Source organism: Gymnodraco acuticeps, unplaced genomic scaffold, assembly GCF_902827175.1.
Source record: "Gymnodraco acuticeps unplaced genomic scaffold, fGymAcu1.1, whole genome shotgun sequence".
Classification (NCBI taxonomy): Eukaryota; Metazoa; Chordata; class Actinopteri; order Perciformes; family Bathydraconidae; genus Gymnodraco; species Gymnodraco acuticeps.
The window spans coordinates 241,497-259,767 of record NW_022989933.1 but is presented as its reverse complement, the minus strand read 5'-3'; the positions used below and the strand labels follow the sequence as shown (position 1 = coordinate 259,767).

Here is an 18,271-nt window from a genome sequence, read left to right as displayed (position 1 = left end):
GAAGATGTTTAGGGTCCAGTCACAACAACATCCAAGGCACCTTATTCTTTAGAAAACAAAATAATAAAAAAAAATTCTAAAGAATTGCGTTTGCGGAGCCAAACATTGTTTCCAAACATAATTAACAGACATGGTAAACAAATCACATTGCTGCTGCAGCTTTAAATATATTTTGCACTTTTAGTGGAAATGTTAATAATAAAGTAAGAATATCGAGAATACAGACATTTAAACTTTATTTTTAAAATTAAAAAACGTTCTACTCTAGTTGTTCTGGCCCTAATACTCCTCCATACCAATAATTCTAAAAAGGTATGAGTTTGAATAAACAAGTTTAAAATCAAGAATCAATGGACACAACTTGTAACTGCATTGCCAAAGCTCCATTGGCCTACTGCTATTGTCAAAAAAGAAATTGTATATGTTCAGTTATTATAAACACATTTTCACACCTCTTCCAGACTTAAGGAGACATGTAAACAGTATTACAAACTGTCAAATAGAGCTCAAGCAATTAGTTAATCTATCAATTAGTCAACTTGGATATGGATTCATTGTTTCCAATTTTATATCAATATTTTAATTTTAAATTACCTGAAAACCTGTGTGACTCTTGGAAACTGAGCAGATGTTTTTATCTGTTTTATCAAGGACTGGATATCTGACATCTGATATCAGATTGAATAGATCTAATGAAAGAAGAAAAATGATCAAAGTATAGTAAACATGAATATTAATTTGGTATAAAACATTTCAAACGGTCTCCTGTATCATACAAAGGAAATACTTTTATTTTGTAACACAAACCAAAATGAGAACACAAAACTTAAACTGAAAACAAGAGAAAATAACTTAACCTAAACAAAAAAAACGTAATCCCAACTAATAAAATAATTTAATGTGAACAAAAATGTAATCTGAACTCAAACTGGATTCAGACCAACTGTCAGTCACATCTGCTGCTCCCTCTGATTGGTAGAGAGACAGAGAGCAGGAATCTGATTGGTAGTGTTAATCATAGATTGTACATATACAATATGTAACCTTTCTGACAGTTTTAAATTAAGTTTCCAGTTCTGGTTTGTGTCTGTCTGTTGTTCAGGGGTTTCTTTATACTTCCATAGTTGAGGGACAGTCTGGATCAGTTTCTGTGTGATCTGGCTGTATCTGAAACACACTCTGGATCAGTTTCTGGATGCGGTCTAGGATGATCTGGTTGGAGCTGCAGCAATCTTCAGGTCCGTACGGGGGCGTGATGGTCAGGACCCCGGCCACCCTCAGCTCATCCCCCTCCTCCTCCACCGGGATCCGGTTCTTCTCCAGCCAGCTCCGGACGCCAGCTCTTCTCTTCCTCTGCTCCTCCGGATCCAGCCTGCGGGTCTTCGCGGGGAGGAAGGAGCTCTGGAGGCGCTGTGTGGTCTCCTCATCGGCCTCCTGCAGCACCTCCACCTCCTCCACAGCATGGCCCATCACCACCTGCACAGAAGCACCCCCATCCTCCTTGAAGTCCACCAGGACCAGACTGGCGGACACCGGGTCCACGGTGAGCAGCCAGCCGCGGCGCTCCTCATCTTTTCCCGCCTTCACCTTCACCTGTTTGTTGACGTAACGCATCCACTGCAGCGGACCCAACAGAGGCCAGTCGCACTGCATCACTGCGGTCCACCTCACGAATCGATATACGGATATATTCCTCTATTTTAGGGCTTTAAAATCCCCTCTTCTATCCACGCTTCTTCCTGTCAAACTACAGCTGCGCCCCGTCGCACACTTAACGACGCGTATGACGTCAGAGTACGAGGACAGGAAGATAGGCAGGAAGAGGCGCAGAGGAATAAAAAAGAAACAAGATGGCATCGGGCTCAGATCACGGGCTGAAAAGAATAGTTTGGAAAAGTAAGTGCACCCCAACTGGAAGTTGTTTATTGTGCTATATTTGAAACAGAGTAACCATTCGTTTTCACAACTCAAAGGACTACTACATATGTTCTGTTTTTACTCACTGTTTCTTCCGTTGTGACTCTGAAACTTCATCCTGCTGTTTATCGCTACGGAAGTTCAACGTACAACTTGCATTTTTAATAACATCAGACTTCACTTGGGTTAACGCTTGGCTCATGTGTTTGTCATGCCTGACATCGACTCATGTATCCCCCTTTTGGAGAGTGCAGTCGGTGTGAGGTCACTTTCTGTGGCTGAGCCCCACCTCAACAGGCTAACCAACGTCAACACAAGTAGCTGAAATACGTTTAGCTAAGCTTAACTTGGACATCCTAAACGTTAATTTGTCAAACATTTCTTGTGTCGAAGAAGTATGTTTTCATTCCTGCAAAAAAAACGTTTTTGTTTCCTGCCGGGCAGCCATTGTGTGGAAATTAACCAAGGGAAACCATAACGTAACATTAATTTAGGCTGCTCACAGTTACATTTAGCTAAACCGTATTCACTCCAATATAAAAAGGACCTAGCTACATATCTTTCCTCTTATTTTCAACATAACAGGTCATTTCCTGACATGGAACATTGAAATAAATGTTTACAAATTGAGCCCACCTGCCACCATGGCAGATGTGTTTTTCTTCCTTTTCTTAATAAATATTATTTTAAAGTTTAACAATAGTCACCGATTAAGGATGCATGATACATATGTCCCACATTTCTACAGTTAAGTACGACTGACTAAATGTTTATCATCATAACGTTTTCCATATAGATTTGGCAGGTACCACAGTTTAATCACAACAACTCATCTCTTGGAAAACGCCTACTCTCCAGTGTAACTCGAGTCTACCTCTGTTTCCAGGTGCAGCCTTGCAGGCATCTGTTCCATTATGTAAACCAGCGTCAGTCTCTGCAGCCACTGAGTAGTGTTGGTGGTTTACCATCCTTCAGTTTGCAGCTAGTACTTATTTTGCAAAAAGAAAAAAGTGCAGTACCTCTGATCTTTGCCAAGTATTTATTATTCAGGAACAGATCCCTAGCGATAACGGCAATGAATCTAAGAGGGTATTTTAATTATTTGGAAAACACAATCCCAAAAGATGAGTTTGTGGTTGGTTTTCGGTTTTCCCACACTTCCTCCAGAACTAAAATCTTTAACCAAAAAGGATTGAGCAAAAACAGAACATTTGAGACTAAATTAGGGTAATGCAGTATAGTTTAGTTTTTTATAGTTTAATTTGATTTTTTTTAATGTGTAGTTAAATTAACAGACATACACTTAAAATGTCTTTATTTTATTTCATACGCCAGAGAGTGTAATACAAATGTTCTTGTCAATCTGTACATTCAGTCATATTCTTTGTTGTTTTTCATGTTCTTACAGAAATAAAAGACACAATTATTACAGACTGCAGGAATTCTGAAGTATGGAAGGTAGGACAAGCCTCCATGTGCTCAATACAATATTAATCCTTAGAACTGTTACAACGTGTGTATTTTGTAAATTGTGTAACTTGCTGCTGTTAAATACCAACCACCTATGTGCTAGATGTGCAATATATATACATTACATTACATTTAGCTGACGCTTTTATCCAAAGCGACTTACAATAAGTGCGTTCGACCAAGAAGATACAACCTTGAAGAAAACAGAATCATATAAGTACATCAGGTTTCATAGAGCCAAAACATTTCAAGTGCTACTCAACTGGCTTTAGATAAGCCAGTCCTTTATAGATGCCGTTAATAACTGTAATACATACCTGGCTGCTAATATCATAACTTAGCACTTTTTTTAATGCATGTCACATATTTAACATATGTAACATTAAGCTGTCTGTGGCTCTTTTTCCTGCTGTAACTACGCACATTTCCCCTCCGTGGGACTAATAAAGGTATTCTGATTAAGATTTGTATTGACTCCACTTAATTACATTTAATTATAATTTCCAGCAACATTTAACATTATGAGAAATAATTTGACCTACCACTATGAATCTTTGTTCCTCACAGATATTGATTCTGGACCCCTTCACCACCAAGCTGCTCTCATCATGCTGCAAAATGTCCGATCTGATGTCAGAGAAAATAACAAGTAGGTACTTAACAGTTAAACACTGATTTTCATATCATATCAGTTATAGACCAATCTACCTGCAGTTTCTACCTGGATGTCTGTAGCTACTCTGTTGAAATAAACATTGTGTTTCTTTAGTTGTGGAAGACCTGTTCAAGAGCAGAGAGCCTGTTCCAGAAATGAAGGCCATCTACTTCATTTCACCAACCGCTAAGGTTTGCCATCATAACCCTGCAACCCCTGTTAACATTGCAATTCAAATCACGTTTTCATTTTGGTATATTTTGTTAAATCTTAACATTTTATTTCCTTTTATAGTGTGTTGATGCCTTCATTGCTGACTTCAAGACCAAACCTAAATATAAAGCCGCATATGTTTATTTCACCGATTGTAAGTAAACTGAATCACCACTTTCACAATATACAATTGAAAAACCAGACACAATGTTTTGATTTTCTTTTTTTAAACAGATAACGTATACTTCAAATGTTTTCCAACAGATTGTCCCGATGAGCTGTTCAACAACATGAAGCTGTACTGTGCAAAGTACATACGAGTGTGTAAGGAGATAAACATGTCTTTCATGCCACAGGAGGCCCAAGTGAGTCATTGCTGGGTGTATTCCTTAAGCTTTTTATTCCGCAGTGCTCTATTTCCTCTTTTATAGACGGTAACTTGCTGACAGTAGAAAAACTGAGTTTGTTTGCCGTGTTTAGTGTGAACCCAGTGGATGTTGGCTGCTTTCAGATATGATGTAATTATTGCACAAACTGTTACGTCACTGACTTGGGAAATGGTTTTGCAAAAAGGTCTTAACTTGTCCTCAATTGATTTCTATTTTTACAATGCATATTCAAGTTGTGTTGAAACGGTCCCAATTCAGTCTAAACAATATTTAGTTTGAACTCTGTCGTGTTAAATGCTTTGCAGGTGTTCACATGTGATAATCCAGGGGCTTTCCAAAGCATCTACAGTCCCAACAGCCAGGACAAAATGAACACACTGGAGACCATGGCAGACCAGCTCGTCTCGCTGTGTGCCACGCTGGACGAATACCCAGGAGTCCGATACAAGAAGTAAGCCAGAGAAGATTCGGTTTCTCAGCCTTGATAACACACCTCAGCCCCGAGCCGACTGAGACCTTTTATGAGAAAAGCTGGAATCGAGTTATAGAATACGTTACGGAACTAAATAACACGGCAAACGTCACCTTCATTTGCCCTATTTTAGCACAAATTAAATGTAAATCCAAACAGAAGCACTTTGTGTTTTTGAAACCACTTTATTATTCCAACTTTAAAACCAAACATATATGTAAATGCGATAGTCAGACCAAAGAAAACAAACTAGAAAAAAAAAGGGTGACCCTGCATACGTTGCTTTAACTAGTATTCTCATTCATATTCGTATCAGTGCAACATTGGTGTGTACTAACCTATCTGTGATAACTCATGTCAATAAATGTATCATTTAACCAGAGACGCCAACATGGAGAACGCCAAGACCCTCGCAGAGCTGGTGGACGACAAACTGGCCAAACACTACGAGCTGGATGACAGCGGCAAGAAAAAGGTGATACCCCTTCTGATAAAAGAGTGAAGAGTGAAACACAATCCTAGCCTTGGGAGTGAATGTGAACCTGAAAATAAGGTATTATTTTTCACTGACTGCTTGGAAATAAAACTCCCTCCTTTGCCTTGAGCAGATTTGAAAATGGTTGCTCTTCATAATACATTTGAGGAGGGAAAAAGCAGTATAAAAGAAAGAGAGAGAGAGAAAGGGCCAAACGAAAGACAGCAACCAGTGTTTTAATAATACAAAAAATGCATTATTATTTTAAAACTGTTTCTGTGTATTTCCCTCCTTCAAAAGGGAAAGACCCAGGCCCAGCTGCTGATAGTGGAGAGAGGTTTTGACCCCGTCAGCCCCATCCTGCATGAGCTGACCTACCAGGCCATGGCTTACGACCTCATTGATATCCAGGAAGACACCTACAAGTAATGAATCGCACCTATATAATATGCTTAGTGCACTATGTCGGCAAGTCATAAGCCAGGAGGGTTTCGTTTTTTGGTTGTTTGTCTGCATTTCCCATTGTTGTGAGCGCAATATCGCATAGGGCTGCATGATTTTGGGGGAAAAAAATCCAATTGCGATTTTTCTGACAAATATTGCGATTCGAATCGCGATATTTGTTTTTAAGCGACCCAACGTAAGTTTATTGTAAAATGTGGCCATAACTCCGGCTAGGAAGGTCGCATCAAGGTGCTCCCGTCTCTAGCACCCCCGCAGCCCGAGCTACGAGTGAAAGAACTAAACTTACATGAAACTTCCGTTGGGTTGCTTTAAAGTCAAGCTTCAGTTTAAGATTCACCCTGTAATAGAAACATGTGATGGAGCATTACTAACCTGACTCAGAAACCATCTAGGAAAGCTCCATTGGAAGCCATTTGGAAAGGGCAGGCACTTTCAAAAGCACTTGGCAGGTGATTGGATCAATCTGTCTATCACCTTCTATCATGGGCTACTTCTGATTGATTAACAATGGCTGGTACATGTGGAGTACAGCACTTCTGATTGGTGTGGATGACTGACACACAAGAAGAACATTTTTTTTTTAAATCGCAGGCTTTGCGATTTGATAATCGCATCATTTAAAATCGCAATTTCGATTTAAAATCGATTAATCGTTCAGCCCTATCGCATGAGCACAAACATCCACTTGGATTCAAGGCTGAACTGATTTGGTTGTCAAAGGTCACAGCACCCTCACCAGTTGGCGCAATTTAAGACTACATATGCTAATAACAAAAATGTAACCCAAATCTCTTATAGAATAGATGATGAAGTGATGACATTTTGGACAGATTGATGTAAACTGCATCTTGACTGGTTAGCGAAGGCATACATCCACTAGATGTTGTATTAGATCAGGGGTGCCCAACCTTTTTTGAACCGAGAGCTACTTTTAAAGTTGCCAGTCTGCCGAGATCTACCAGTCCAATTAGAGAGACGTAGCCATTACTGACAGCCTACTACCAGGTAAATACACACTTCTACTTGTATAAAACTGACCTTTGTACGATTAATACTCCATAAAATACTGCAGATCCTTTATCTTACCTCTTTCTAATCTACACACATACAAGTATTTAACTGAAGTTACACAACAGCGTTGTTGATACAGAGTTGGAGTTTATTCACACGTCACATACTACAGTAATGTTTTCAAGAAACATTGAACAGTGCTGCCACATATGACACAGGAAAAAAAGAAAAGACTCTGAACCCTTTCTTTGCCATTATATAAAAATAGTGTTGCTACAAAAGTATAAATTAGGCTAATAAGACAACTCAGATCTGAAGCTACACAGGAATCTGCTGCCGAAGTGCAATAAAAAAGACAAAATTAATCAAACCCTTTTTTTGTTGCATTTTAGTAGATTATAAAAATAAATGCCTTTTAAAATAGGATGCAAGCAACACTAGCTTCTTAACCTGAATTGATAATAGACTATAATCAATTTAAGTTTGCATTCTTATACCATTTTGTACAATAATTATAATGAATAAGTTCAAACAAACTAAAACTTACAGCTGATTAATAACGGTATCTAACTTGAGTTTTTATCATATCAAAAACCTGTTGAAATGCTACTGTTATTTTTACTGTCCCCAAAAAGTGCGTCGCAGCCTCCAGGAATGTTTCTTTCACAACTTCGCCGTCTTTGAAAGACTTCATGTGTTTCTCAAGAACGTGACGGACACGATAAGATGCTCTGGTAGCAGCCTTGCTCTTGTTGTTGACCTGGTGAAAATGGACTGCTGTGCATTTAGCTGTCCTTTCAGGCCCCTCCCCTTTTGGGAGCGTAGGGCAGAATTAGGAGGGAATTCCGTCTCGTAGCGTTTGTGCACTGTTTTGAAATGCCGCTCCTAAATTACCCTTCTTCGATAAAGCCACGCTCGCATTGCAGATGAGACAGATGGACTTTGAATTGGAATAGATACAAAAATAATCATCCTCCCACTCGGAGTGAAAATTATATATATGTTTTGCTTCTGCCATAATTGCGCTCTTGTTTGTGTGCGGACTGTCACTCCTGTTGACGCGGACAACGTTAGCGAATTAGTGCACTGCCCACTAGCCACGCCCCGACACATGGGGTCACGCCGGCCAATCACAAAGCTTTTATGCGTTCAAGGCATTATTCTGGCACAGGAAGATTATGTTACAGGACATTAACGATAACACAGAATATTGTTGTTCTATTTTTAGACACATCTCGCGATCGACTGGGAATCTCCCCCCGGTCGATCGCGATCGACTGGTTGGGCACCCCTGTATTAGATCAAATATAGGCAATACATTTTTAGCTATAAACCCTGTCTTTATATTTGTGTTGCTAGATACAAAGCTGAAGATGGCCCAGAGAAGGAGGCCCAGCTGAGTGAGGACGACCAGCTCTGGATTAAGCTGAGGCACAAGCACATCGCTGAAGTAGCAGAGTAAGTGTGCAAGATCTGAAGCATGAAGGTGTCTCCCGAACACTTCTTTAACCAGACCCTAACCTCATTGTATCTCCCAATAGACAAATCCCCAAGCTGGTAAAGGAAATAGCTGCTAGCAAGAAGAAGCCAGATGGAAAGGTACAGAGCTGAGATTTCTCCTGATTTATTGAGCTGTGTAGTTCATACTTAAAACGCATATCTTGAGCAAACATTGCATCCTTTGTTTTTTAGATCACAATTGCCAATTTGTCCCAGATGATGAAGAAGATGCCAGCCTTCCGTAAACAAATGACTGAGGTATGTGGTACCAGTATCAATTATCATGTGAGGTTGACATATTCATATAGGCCAATCATTTCTGGCTTCTATAAATATCTTTGTTTTCCATAAAAGGAAGTTCATCATCTCCAGTAACAATACTTACATTGAAATGTTCACATTTTTCTCAACTTTAGAAAAAGGCTCATCTGCATTTGGCTGAAGACTGCATGAAACATTACTCAAACGACGTGGAGAAGCTCTGCAAAGCTGAACAGGTCCGTTTGCCCCGTGATCTTCTGGATTAAATTGCATTTTTGGTGACACACATTTTCTTCTGGTATAATCCATTGAGAAAAACAGGTTTATGTTGTATACAACATTATTTAATTATTTGCTATTAAATGTTCTATCTATGGGATAAAACATAAAAGTTAATGCAATTTAAGGCTTAGTCATTTGAATGAACTTAATTCTCCTTAGCAGTCATTTTGTGGCAAGTAAAAGTTTAGGTTAGTTTTGCAGCTCTGTTAAAATGAATTTAAAACCCATCTGGTAATGCGTGGGTCAAAGAGACTGGGCCTCCTAAGGAGAGACTTTGTGAATGTGTGTTAGTGTACTTCCCACTCTCCAGCCTGAATGGAACATCAAAAGGTAAAGGTTTGTCTCTGTGTAGGACCTTGCAGTGGGGTCAGACGTGGAGGGGGTGAAGGTGAAAGACGCCATGAGGACCCTGCTACCTGTGCTGCTCCACCCATACAACCCCCCCGACAAGATCAGAGCTGTGCTGCTCTACATCTTCAGCCTCAGCGGTAAGACACGTTGTCACAGCTCCATGAATGCTCCATGCTTCAGAGTTAACAAGAGCAGACAATAAGAATCTGTCATGGTATAAACTGTTATCCCCAAAATACATTCTCAGTTGAGTACTAATCCTACATTTGTATGCATTCAATGATTTAATAAAAAGTAAAAAAAGGAATAATGAAACCATTAAAACTTAAAGCCTTTCCTTGTGTATCAAAACTTCCGTCGTTGATTATTTGACCAAAAGGATGCAGCCCTTATAACTAGGGATGGGTATCGTTAAGGTTTTAACGATATCGCTTATCGGTCCGGTCTTTTAACGGTACTTTTATCGGTTCTTTTGGAGAGAAAAATAAGGTAAACTAACTAAACAAATTGTGAACAAAACTAACATAATATTATTTCACATCAAAAGAAACAACGTTTTAACAAATCGTATTAAATAATGTGATGACAGAACTGTAAACAGAATAGCTGAAACTTTAACAAACTAAATAACTCTAATCATTAACCCATGTTTGAATCATTGAGTTAACTCCGTGTGTTGCTGCTAGCATACATAACACCTGACGTGGAAACGTTACTCGTGGATGGGGCTACAGAGCTACTAGAAAGACAGTCGAACCCAGTGCATTTCTCCGTCTGAATGTGGTGCACTTTTGCAAGATGTTTAGACAAATTGCTCGTGTTACCGCCCTCACATGCTAAACTCTTATTGCACATTTGGTAACAAGCATTGTCCACATCGAGACGGGTAGTTTAACCAAACCTCGGAGCGCGTTCTCTCCGCCATCTCCTCCGTGTGTGTGTTGTTGCATGTAACAGCCGCGTGTGTGCAAACTGCCCCGCCCCCTCGCAAGCAGGCGGGGGAGAGAGATCGAAAATACTAAAAATAATCATGGACACATTTTGCAGTCTTTTTGCGTATTAGAAACGGAGTTGGCGACACTAAAACTGCAATATAATGTTTGTGTAGCAATAATACATTATGACATATTTTTTACATGTCTCCAGTACAGATAAAAATACCGCTAACGTCAGAGCTTAACGGTACCACGGTCTTTAATAATTCAGCCCCGGGGCCCGTTTAATACCGGGGCTCGGTACCCATCCCTACTTATAACCTATAATCGGTTCTTTTATTTGTATTTACTTGGTGTGTGTGTAAACAGGAACAACGACCGAGAACTTAAACAAACTCATCCAGCATGTAAAGATCGAGGACCAACAAGAGTTCATCTTGAACTGGAAAGCACTGGGAGTCCCCATCATCACCTCGGTATGTACAGAGGAGGAAAACAAAACTGCTTTTGATGGCAGTTGATTGTAGATGAGTTCTTTAAAACCTTCCGCAATGATACATAATGCTAGTTGTTCACTCTGAGTTTCTTTAGTTTGTGACATCTTCTTGAATCCTGCTTACTCTCTTCTTGTACTTTTCTTTCTAGCCTAGTTTCTTCTCCCGTAAACCAACCAGACGCGATCGTTCCCAGGAGGACACTTACAAGCTTTCCAGATGGACTCCTGTCATAAAAGATGTGATGGAGGTCAGTGAGATTATATTGACACGTTACAATACCATTATTATGTCATGATGAATTATGAAGCATAAATCCAGGAGATGTGGGTGCAGCTAGGAAGCAATTATAGGAAAGAAAAAACTCCCGGTGTTACCGTTAGTTACGTCTTCCACATTTCTACATCTAGGTCGATCTAAGCGCTTCCCCAGTCCCCGCCCCCACTGAAAGGAATTTTCTAAAAAATAAATGATGAAAAGACACGTGAAATCAAGAGAGGTATCAGTATCAGGTAATCTGATCGATTGTGTTTTTCTTTATGGCTACATCGATTTCTAAAAGACATCATTATCAGCATCTAATAAAGCACTTTGAATTGCCTTGCCTAATAATTCACAACTTCTGAGTTGATCCCCGGGGATGATCCTTTTCCAGCAACATCCCTCTGTTCCAATCCTCTTTCCCATAATGGAAAATGTTTTGTGTTAAAGGTGGGGTAGGTCATTTTGGAGAAACTAGCTCGAGTGCGCTAGAATTTGAAAATACAGCCGGAACAAATCTGCCACTTCCTTACAGAGCCCCTCCTCCAACACACACGAACGCGCACATCACCTGTAGGAGCCATGATCGCTGTTGATTGGTTGGCTTGGGTCACATGGGTATGGGTGGCACTCATTATAATCCTGTTCACTTGTGTGAAGTGAGTGTGTGGAAGAGAGGGTGACACGGGGCCGTTGTACTTTTTTGTTGACCGCAAGATTACAATTGCTTCGATTATAACAATGTATATGTCTGAGAACAGAGTTTTTTCATTAAACTACCATACTACGAAACAGAGCTTTGGATATCAGCAAGTACTGTTTTAGCGTGTCATACAACAGCAAATAGGCCCGGCCTCAGCCTCTCAGCGACTTAGTTTGTTTCCTGCTGTCGCTACATGACCAATGAGGGCATGAGACAAGTTTGTGCACAGATGGAAGGCTGACAGGAAGGTAGGCCATCCAGTTATTTTAGCCGGGCTTTTTACAGTACTACGGCTTCCACAGATGACATTTTTTAATGGATTTTTTGTCAAAGCACTTCAGATATTCATTGCTATCGGGATGTTAAGAGCATTCCATGGAATATAACAAAAAGTGTATCTCGAGCCGGTTTCTCAAACTTACCAACCCCACCTTTAAACTGAGGTTTGATGTCACTGTCAGCTGTCTGCCTTCTTTAAGATTCATGCTCACAGGAGTTCACCTTTTTTTAATGTTTCTCTTATAATCTCGGCTATTGAGTCGAATTCTGAGAACTAGATGGGGAACTGAGAGGCACCGTTTCCTGTTTCCCCTTTGCTCATGATATAAGGTTGTTATTCAGAAATCTAATAACAACATTTCAGTTCTGTAATTTCACAGAACTGATTTCCACATGTTGATATTGAGTAACAACCCAGTCTCACGGCATTTCGTGTTCACCAACACGATTTTTAATCTATTGATTCGTGTTCCCCAACACGATTTGCCCCTTTTTTTTTCGTGTTGCACAGCACGATTTTAAAAGCAATGTATTTCTACTGCCTGCAGCACGTCTTTTTCTCCGGTCGGGTCGAGGAAGACCTGAAGCTGTGTGGTTCATAAAAACATGTTCTTACTCAATATCAAGCCACAGTTATTGCTTTTATTTTAAATCGTATAATTTCTGACTTTTGTTGCCGTCTGTGAGGAAAATAAATGGAGCTCAGAGCCTCAGAATACGGAAATCTGTATTTTTAAATCTTTTTTTCCTTCTAATTTGTTATTCTTTTCAAAATAACACACTGTTATTTACTCACCAATAACACACAATTATCCTTGCTTTTATTTATTGGTTTAATTCCATAATCTCGGGCTTTTTTGGCGTCCGTCAGGAACTGAATTTCAAAATAAAATATCCGGAAACAGACGTAGGCCTATAAGGGACATTTCGAGCGTCATTGCGATTGTCAACCTTTCTGAGTTTAGGATGGCCGAAGACACTACACTACCCATAATCCCCAGCTATCGTTTAGGACTACAGTCCCCCGTAAGGTTACGCAGAGCGTCAAGCAGCTGTGTGAAATGGAACGAAACCACGCCAGACTATCCAAAACTGGAATCGAACGCCCCCCCCCAGAACTACACATGCTGGATGCTGGCTATTGTGTTTCGCCAAATGTTCTATGGGACGTCTCTACTGAACGTTTTCGTTTTTCCCACAATTAGAAGTTGCCAGTATTAAACACATTGGCGTTATCAAGTGTAAAACTATTATATATTATTTATTATAATTTAATAAATAGGTGAAAATCGCTATATATACCCACATGACAGCTCATTGTTACTTTGTAATTCTACTCCACTACAATTCAGAGGATAACCTGGTATTTTTACTCCACTACACTTATTTGAGTTACTTTGCAGATTCTGATTAATGATGTGAAATATAAACAACCCTTAAAGCAGACTTTAGTTACACTTGAGTACAATTCAGGTAAGGTGATTGTCAAGTGCCAACAATCAGGAGAGATATTTGATAGTTGGTGCTTGAGAAGACTAAACATGTATCTGCAATTGACATGAATGGAAACGAGTAATAAAGTATATTCATTACTCGTTATTCTCTACTAATAGTTAATTAAAGACTGTATATAATGACTATTTTGCACATCCCTTTCAAGATTTCAAGATTTTCAAAGGTTTATTGACATATCATATACACAACTATGGTGTAGTTATGCAATGAATGAAACACTTGGGTCACAGGTTCCTCAACAGTGCATTCAAGACATCTATCAATATGTGTGTGTACCTCCAACATTAAACTGTCATATTCTGCACATTTCTTATTCTATCTACATACATAAGAGTATAATTCATATGTATAATATCAGTTAAAATAAGTGCTTCAACATAGTTAACATTGCAGGAAAGCAATATATTAGACATTAAGTACTTTGTGAGGCTTAATATTTATCTGTAGATAGATACCCCCAAAGTTTTTTTCTTATTTAAAAGAAGACCTTAATCTAAAGTATTATTTAATGTTTAAATAAAGGTTAATTCGTTTTTCTGTTTTGCACCTCCTCCTATTAATATCTTTGTACATGCTGCACTAAACTGTTTTATTGTAGAGATCACTTTATAGTATCTTCTTGATTTTTTATATTCTATATTTCTATATTTATACTTTCAACCTATGAAAGTATGTACTCTTAATATTTTTTTAATCAAACACAATAATTCAATAACGTGCTTTAACCACTAGATGCACACAAGGTACACAAATGTTTTCCGGATTTCATATCCTATAAATACCAAATCCCAGCATGCATTGCGGCTAAAACATCCAATAAACGAGCTTAAAACCATAGCTGAGGATCTTGGGTAATGCCTATGTCCGGTTATTTTTATTTTGAAATTCAGTCTCTGACGGAGGCCAAAAAAGCCCGAGATTATGGAATTAAACCAATAAATAAAATCAAGCATAATTGTGTGTTATTGGTGAGTAAATAAAAGTGTGTTATTTTGAAAAGAATAACAAATTAGAAGGAAACAAATATTTAAAAAATACAGATATCAGTATTCTGAGGCTCTGAGCCCCATTTATTTTCCTCACAGATGGCAACAAAAGTCCGAAATTATACGATTTAAAATAAAAGCAATAATTGTGGCTTGATATTGAGTAAGAACATGTTTTTATGAACCACACAGCTTCCGGTCTTCCACGACCCGACCGGAGAAAAAGACGTGCTGCAAGCTATGGCTGCAAGCAGTAGAAATACATTGCTTTTAAAATCGTGCTGTGCAACACGAAAAAAAGGGGCAAATCGTGTTGGGGAACACGAATCAATAGATTAAAAATCGTGTTGGTGAACACGAAATGCCGTGAGACTGGGTTGTGAGTAAAGCCTGATAAAGGAAACTTAAACTCTAAAAGAAAGTTGAGATTGTCAATTTACGAGCAATATACGTGGTTAACCAGTTGGGAGAGCTCATTGTTCCATTGTTTGCAGATAGGCTTTGAATCTATCATTTTATGGTTAAACTGTTTTATTTGATAAAGAATAGCAATAACTTTGTCTCACCTGTAACACAATCTGTTCTTTTATGTCTTCTCCTCATTTTGACTTCCTTTTCCTTTCCGTTATCACGTGAAAAGCCATTTCTGAGCAATCTCACCACAAGAGCACCTGGTTTCCTGTGAACTCTGAACAGTTTCCCCTCACAGCACAAAACAAACATGTTGTGGATGATGATACCTAGATGGTCACAGAGGGGTCAGAAATCGTTGAAAGCTGTCTCACAGACTATACGTTTTCACATCATTCTAAAAAACACACATTGGGTTCCAAATGTGAACAGAAGGTAGCACTACCACCTGAAACCAAAGCCCCTTTGTGAAACCTGAGAAAAAGTGGTCGCTTGTTGGTCAGGGAAAGTATTTGCTAAACTTTAATCAATATGATTCTCACCTTCTTAAACATTAGTAAGTTGACAACTGAGTAGTTAAAGCCAAAAACGGATTGTAGCCTTCTATGAATGCCTTAATATTGCTTAGGGGTTCTAGATGAACTGCATATGAATGAAACTAGTGTGGGGGAAACTTCTGAATCAATTGGAGTCAGGACTCAGAGAGACACGAGGAGAGCTGGAGCTTTGATGGCAAACACTGACGGTTTATTTGAAGCTTTGGCCGGAGAATTCACAAGACAAGTCACGGGCCACGGTTTGACCACACGGTAGAGATGCCACAATCAATTCTGAAGAACCCTCCTGTAGCTCCAGGTTTGAACTAGTTCAGAGTGTAATAATCAACATTCTTCAATAGATAGACTAAACAGCTGAGGACACTGAATCACATTTGTTGTCACTTATGGCTCAGGAAGGATGTGTTCCAGGTGTCCCACAACAACAATAACTATCTCTGACAGAGTTGCCCGGTCATAAACTGGCAACATCAACAATATGCTAGCCTAGGGCAGCCCCTCCCTCCTTATGGGAGATAACGGCTGCTCAAGGTTGGTCAGCTGCGTCAGAGGGCGAAGGACGACATGCAGGGCAAATTATTCCCCAACAACTAGGATACCTTGTATATGCAGAAGCAAGAGGCAATACTGAAATATATGTTATGGCTGGCCCCAAAAGGTTTGGTTTTGGTCTTTGCTTTTAAATATGACTGCTTAATTAAAATCCTATTACCTTCAGGATGCCGTGGAGAACAAACTGGACACCAAAGAGTGGCCGCACCTGTCTGAGAGTCCTGCTGCCTGGAATGGCTCCGGGGCCGTCAGGTACAGTTGTTATTTACATTTGATGTTGTATCATGCTTAACCTGCGTCAATTGTTTCTTGAAATACATATAAATGCTAGAGGAGATGCTCCTGCTCTTGAATTTTTTGGAGCAATGATCTAATTAACCAACTTAATATCAAAAGCCAAGCAAACCCTTTTCTTCGTTTGAATATGTTTATTTTGTAATACTGGCAGCTTCTCAAAAGGGTCACAGAAAGTCACAATTTGATTTTACACACAAATGAGAGGATGAATTAGCGCCCTCTAGTGAGGATTTGTATTGCTACGCCGCTTCTGCTCTTGATATGGGGTTTTTATTTTGAAGTTTTCCTGCCACCAAGTTTAGTAAAATGACTTATCTGGCTCTGTTGTTTTCTGGAATCTTCATAGAAATATGTCTTCCTTGCCGTAAGGTTGATTTTGCTGTGTTAGTTCCACCTTTCACATGGACGTTTTGTCAAAGTATTTCACTGTCCCCCTCTGCCCCACAGCGCCCGTCAGAAGCACAAAGCCAGCTCTCAGGATGAACGCCGGACCGGGTCGCGCCTCATCGTGTTTGTTGTGGGAGGGATGAGCTACTCTGAAATGCGCTGTGCCTACGAGGTGACCCAGACGGTCAAATCCTGCGAGGTCATCATAGGTGAGAAGTCAAACAAGATTACATAGATCAAATGAACTACTTTTCTGGACAGATTGTGTTCACTGACTATGCAAGGACCATTTTTGTAGTGCTGAATATATCCAAATGATGCCTTTGTTGTGTTGTCTCCATTCAACTAAATATATAGATGGGTTTACAGTATAAACACCAACTAACTTGGACGCTAGAGGCCACTGTCTGTTTTTATTTCCAGCTGTTTGACACCACTTAGTGGAGCTAATAAGAACTGTAAAATGTGTACACTTAAATTGGGATGTTACAGTTATTTTGACTTTGTTTTCAGGGTCTTCTCACATTTTGACCCCAACCGGTCTCCTGAATGACATCAAGGCTCTGAGCAAAGCCCCGAGCAAAGCCCCCATGGAAACGTTAACAATAGAGGAAAGGAGCAACGCCTGAGAGGTTTCCCCTAACTCTAAAACGTCCCCCTGCCTCCCTAAATCTCACATTACTCAGCACAGTGCACTCAACTCAACTTCCTGTGTGGAAAACTGAAGGGAATTTGCCTTATACTTATTCGTATTCTTATGTTTTAATACTCTTTTCAACCCTGGTGCACATTTATATTAGGCATGAGGGCAAATAATTGTTTTTATTTGTTGTTATTTGATTAGATCAATCATATTCAAATGGAATCGCCCTAATCCTACTATAAACATTTAAGTAATTATGTGTCATCTGCCTTTTTGTGTTCTGGTTATGTTACATGTTGAAAGACCTCTGAGGAACTTTCAGAGACATCATTGAGATGGTAAGCAGCACAAAGCTAATGTATATACTGTATGTACGCAATGAGTCCTGACTTTTTCAGTCACACGTTATGTAATTTTGAAGAGTGTTTTTAACAGAGTATTTACGTTTTTCTTTAATTGAACAACTGACTAATAAATGGATGAGGTGGTTAAAAAATGGTCTGAGTCCTGATCATATTTACAGTTCATTTTGTAGTGTTTGTTGATTAGGATGCAGCACAAAAAAAAATCGTTACGGGAAATTGCATTAAACAATACTAAGAGAAATTACTTGATTACCTTTGATTAACTAATTAAACCTAATTTTAGATAATGAAACTAGATAATTGACGTCACTTAATTTTAAAAGAAAAAGCAACCATGTTGTTGTATTACATTAGGGTGGTCCTTACAATTGAAAGTCGGAAAGTCTAAGCTACAACCCCCAGAATTTCCTCAATCTGTCAACATT

The 18,271-nt window shown here is 39.2% G+C and overlaps 2 protein-coding genes across 2 annotated transcripts; one reads left to right on the top strand and one right to left on the bottom strand.

Moving 5' to 3' along the window:
* Window positions 1–219: 219 nt before the first annotated feature.
* On the bottom strand, window positions 220–1,717 carry gemin6 (gem (nuclear organelle) associated protein 6). The gene has a single exon (XM_034209992.1). The coding sequence runs from the start codon at window positions 1,651–1,653 to the stop codon at window positions 1,111–1,113; it is 543 nt and encodes a 180-aa protein (XP_034065883.1). The 5' UTR covers window positions 1,654–1,717; the 3' UTR covers window positions 220–1,110.
* Window positions 1,659–17,979, top strand: stxbp3 (syntaxin binding protein 3). Its single transcript, XM_034209991.1, has 19 exons — window positions 1,659–1,896; window positions 3,326–3,375; window positions 3,955–4,036; window positions 4,157–4,233; window positions 4,337–4,409; window positions 4,520–4,620; window positions 4,950–5,095; window positions 5,498–5,591; window positions 5,892–6,016; window positions 8,427–8,525; window positions 8,609–8,666; window positions 8,760–8,825; window positions 8,984–9,064; window positions 9,463–9,598; window positions 10,766–10,872; window positions 11,042–11,140; window positions 16,321–16,406; window positions 16,899–17,047; window positions 17,352–17,979. Exons 1-19 carry the CDS (start codon window positions 1,851–1,853, stop codon window positions 17,465–17,467), a joined length of 1,791 nt encoding a protein of 596 aa, XP_034065882.1. The 5' UTR covers window positions 1,659–1,850; the 3' UTR covers window positions 17,468–17,979.
* The last annotated feature ends 292 nt before the right edge of the window (window positions 17,980–18,271 follow it).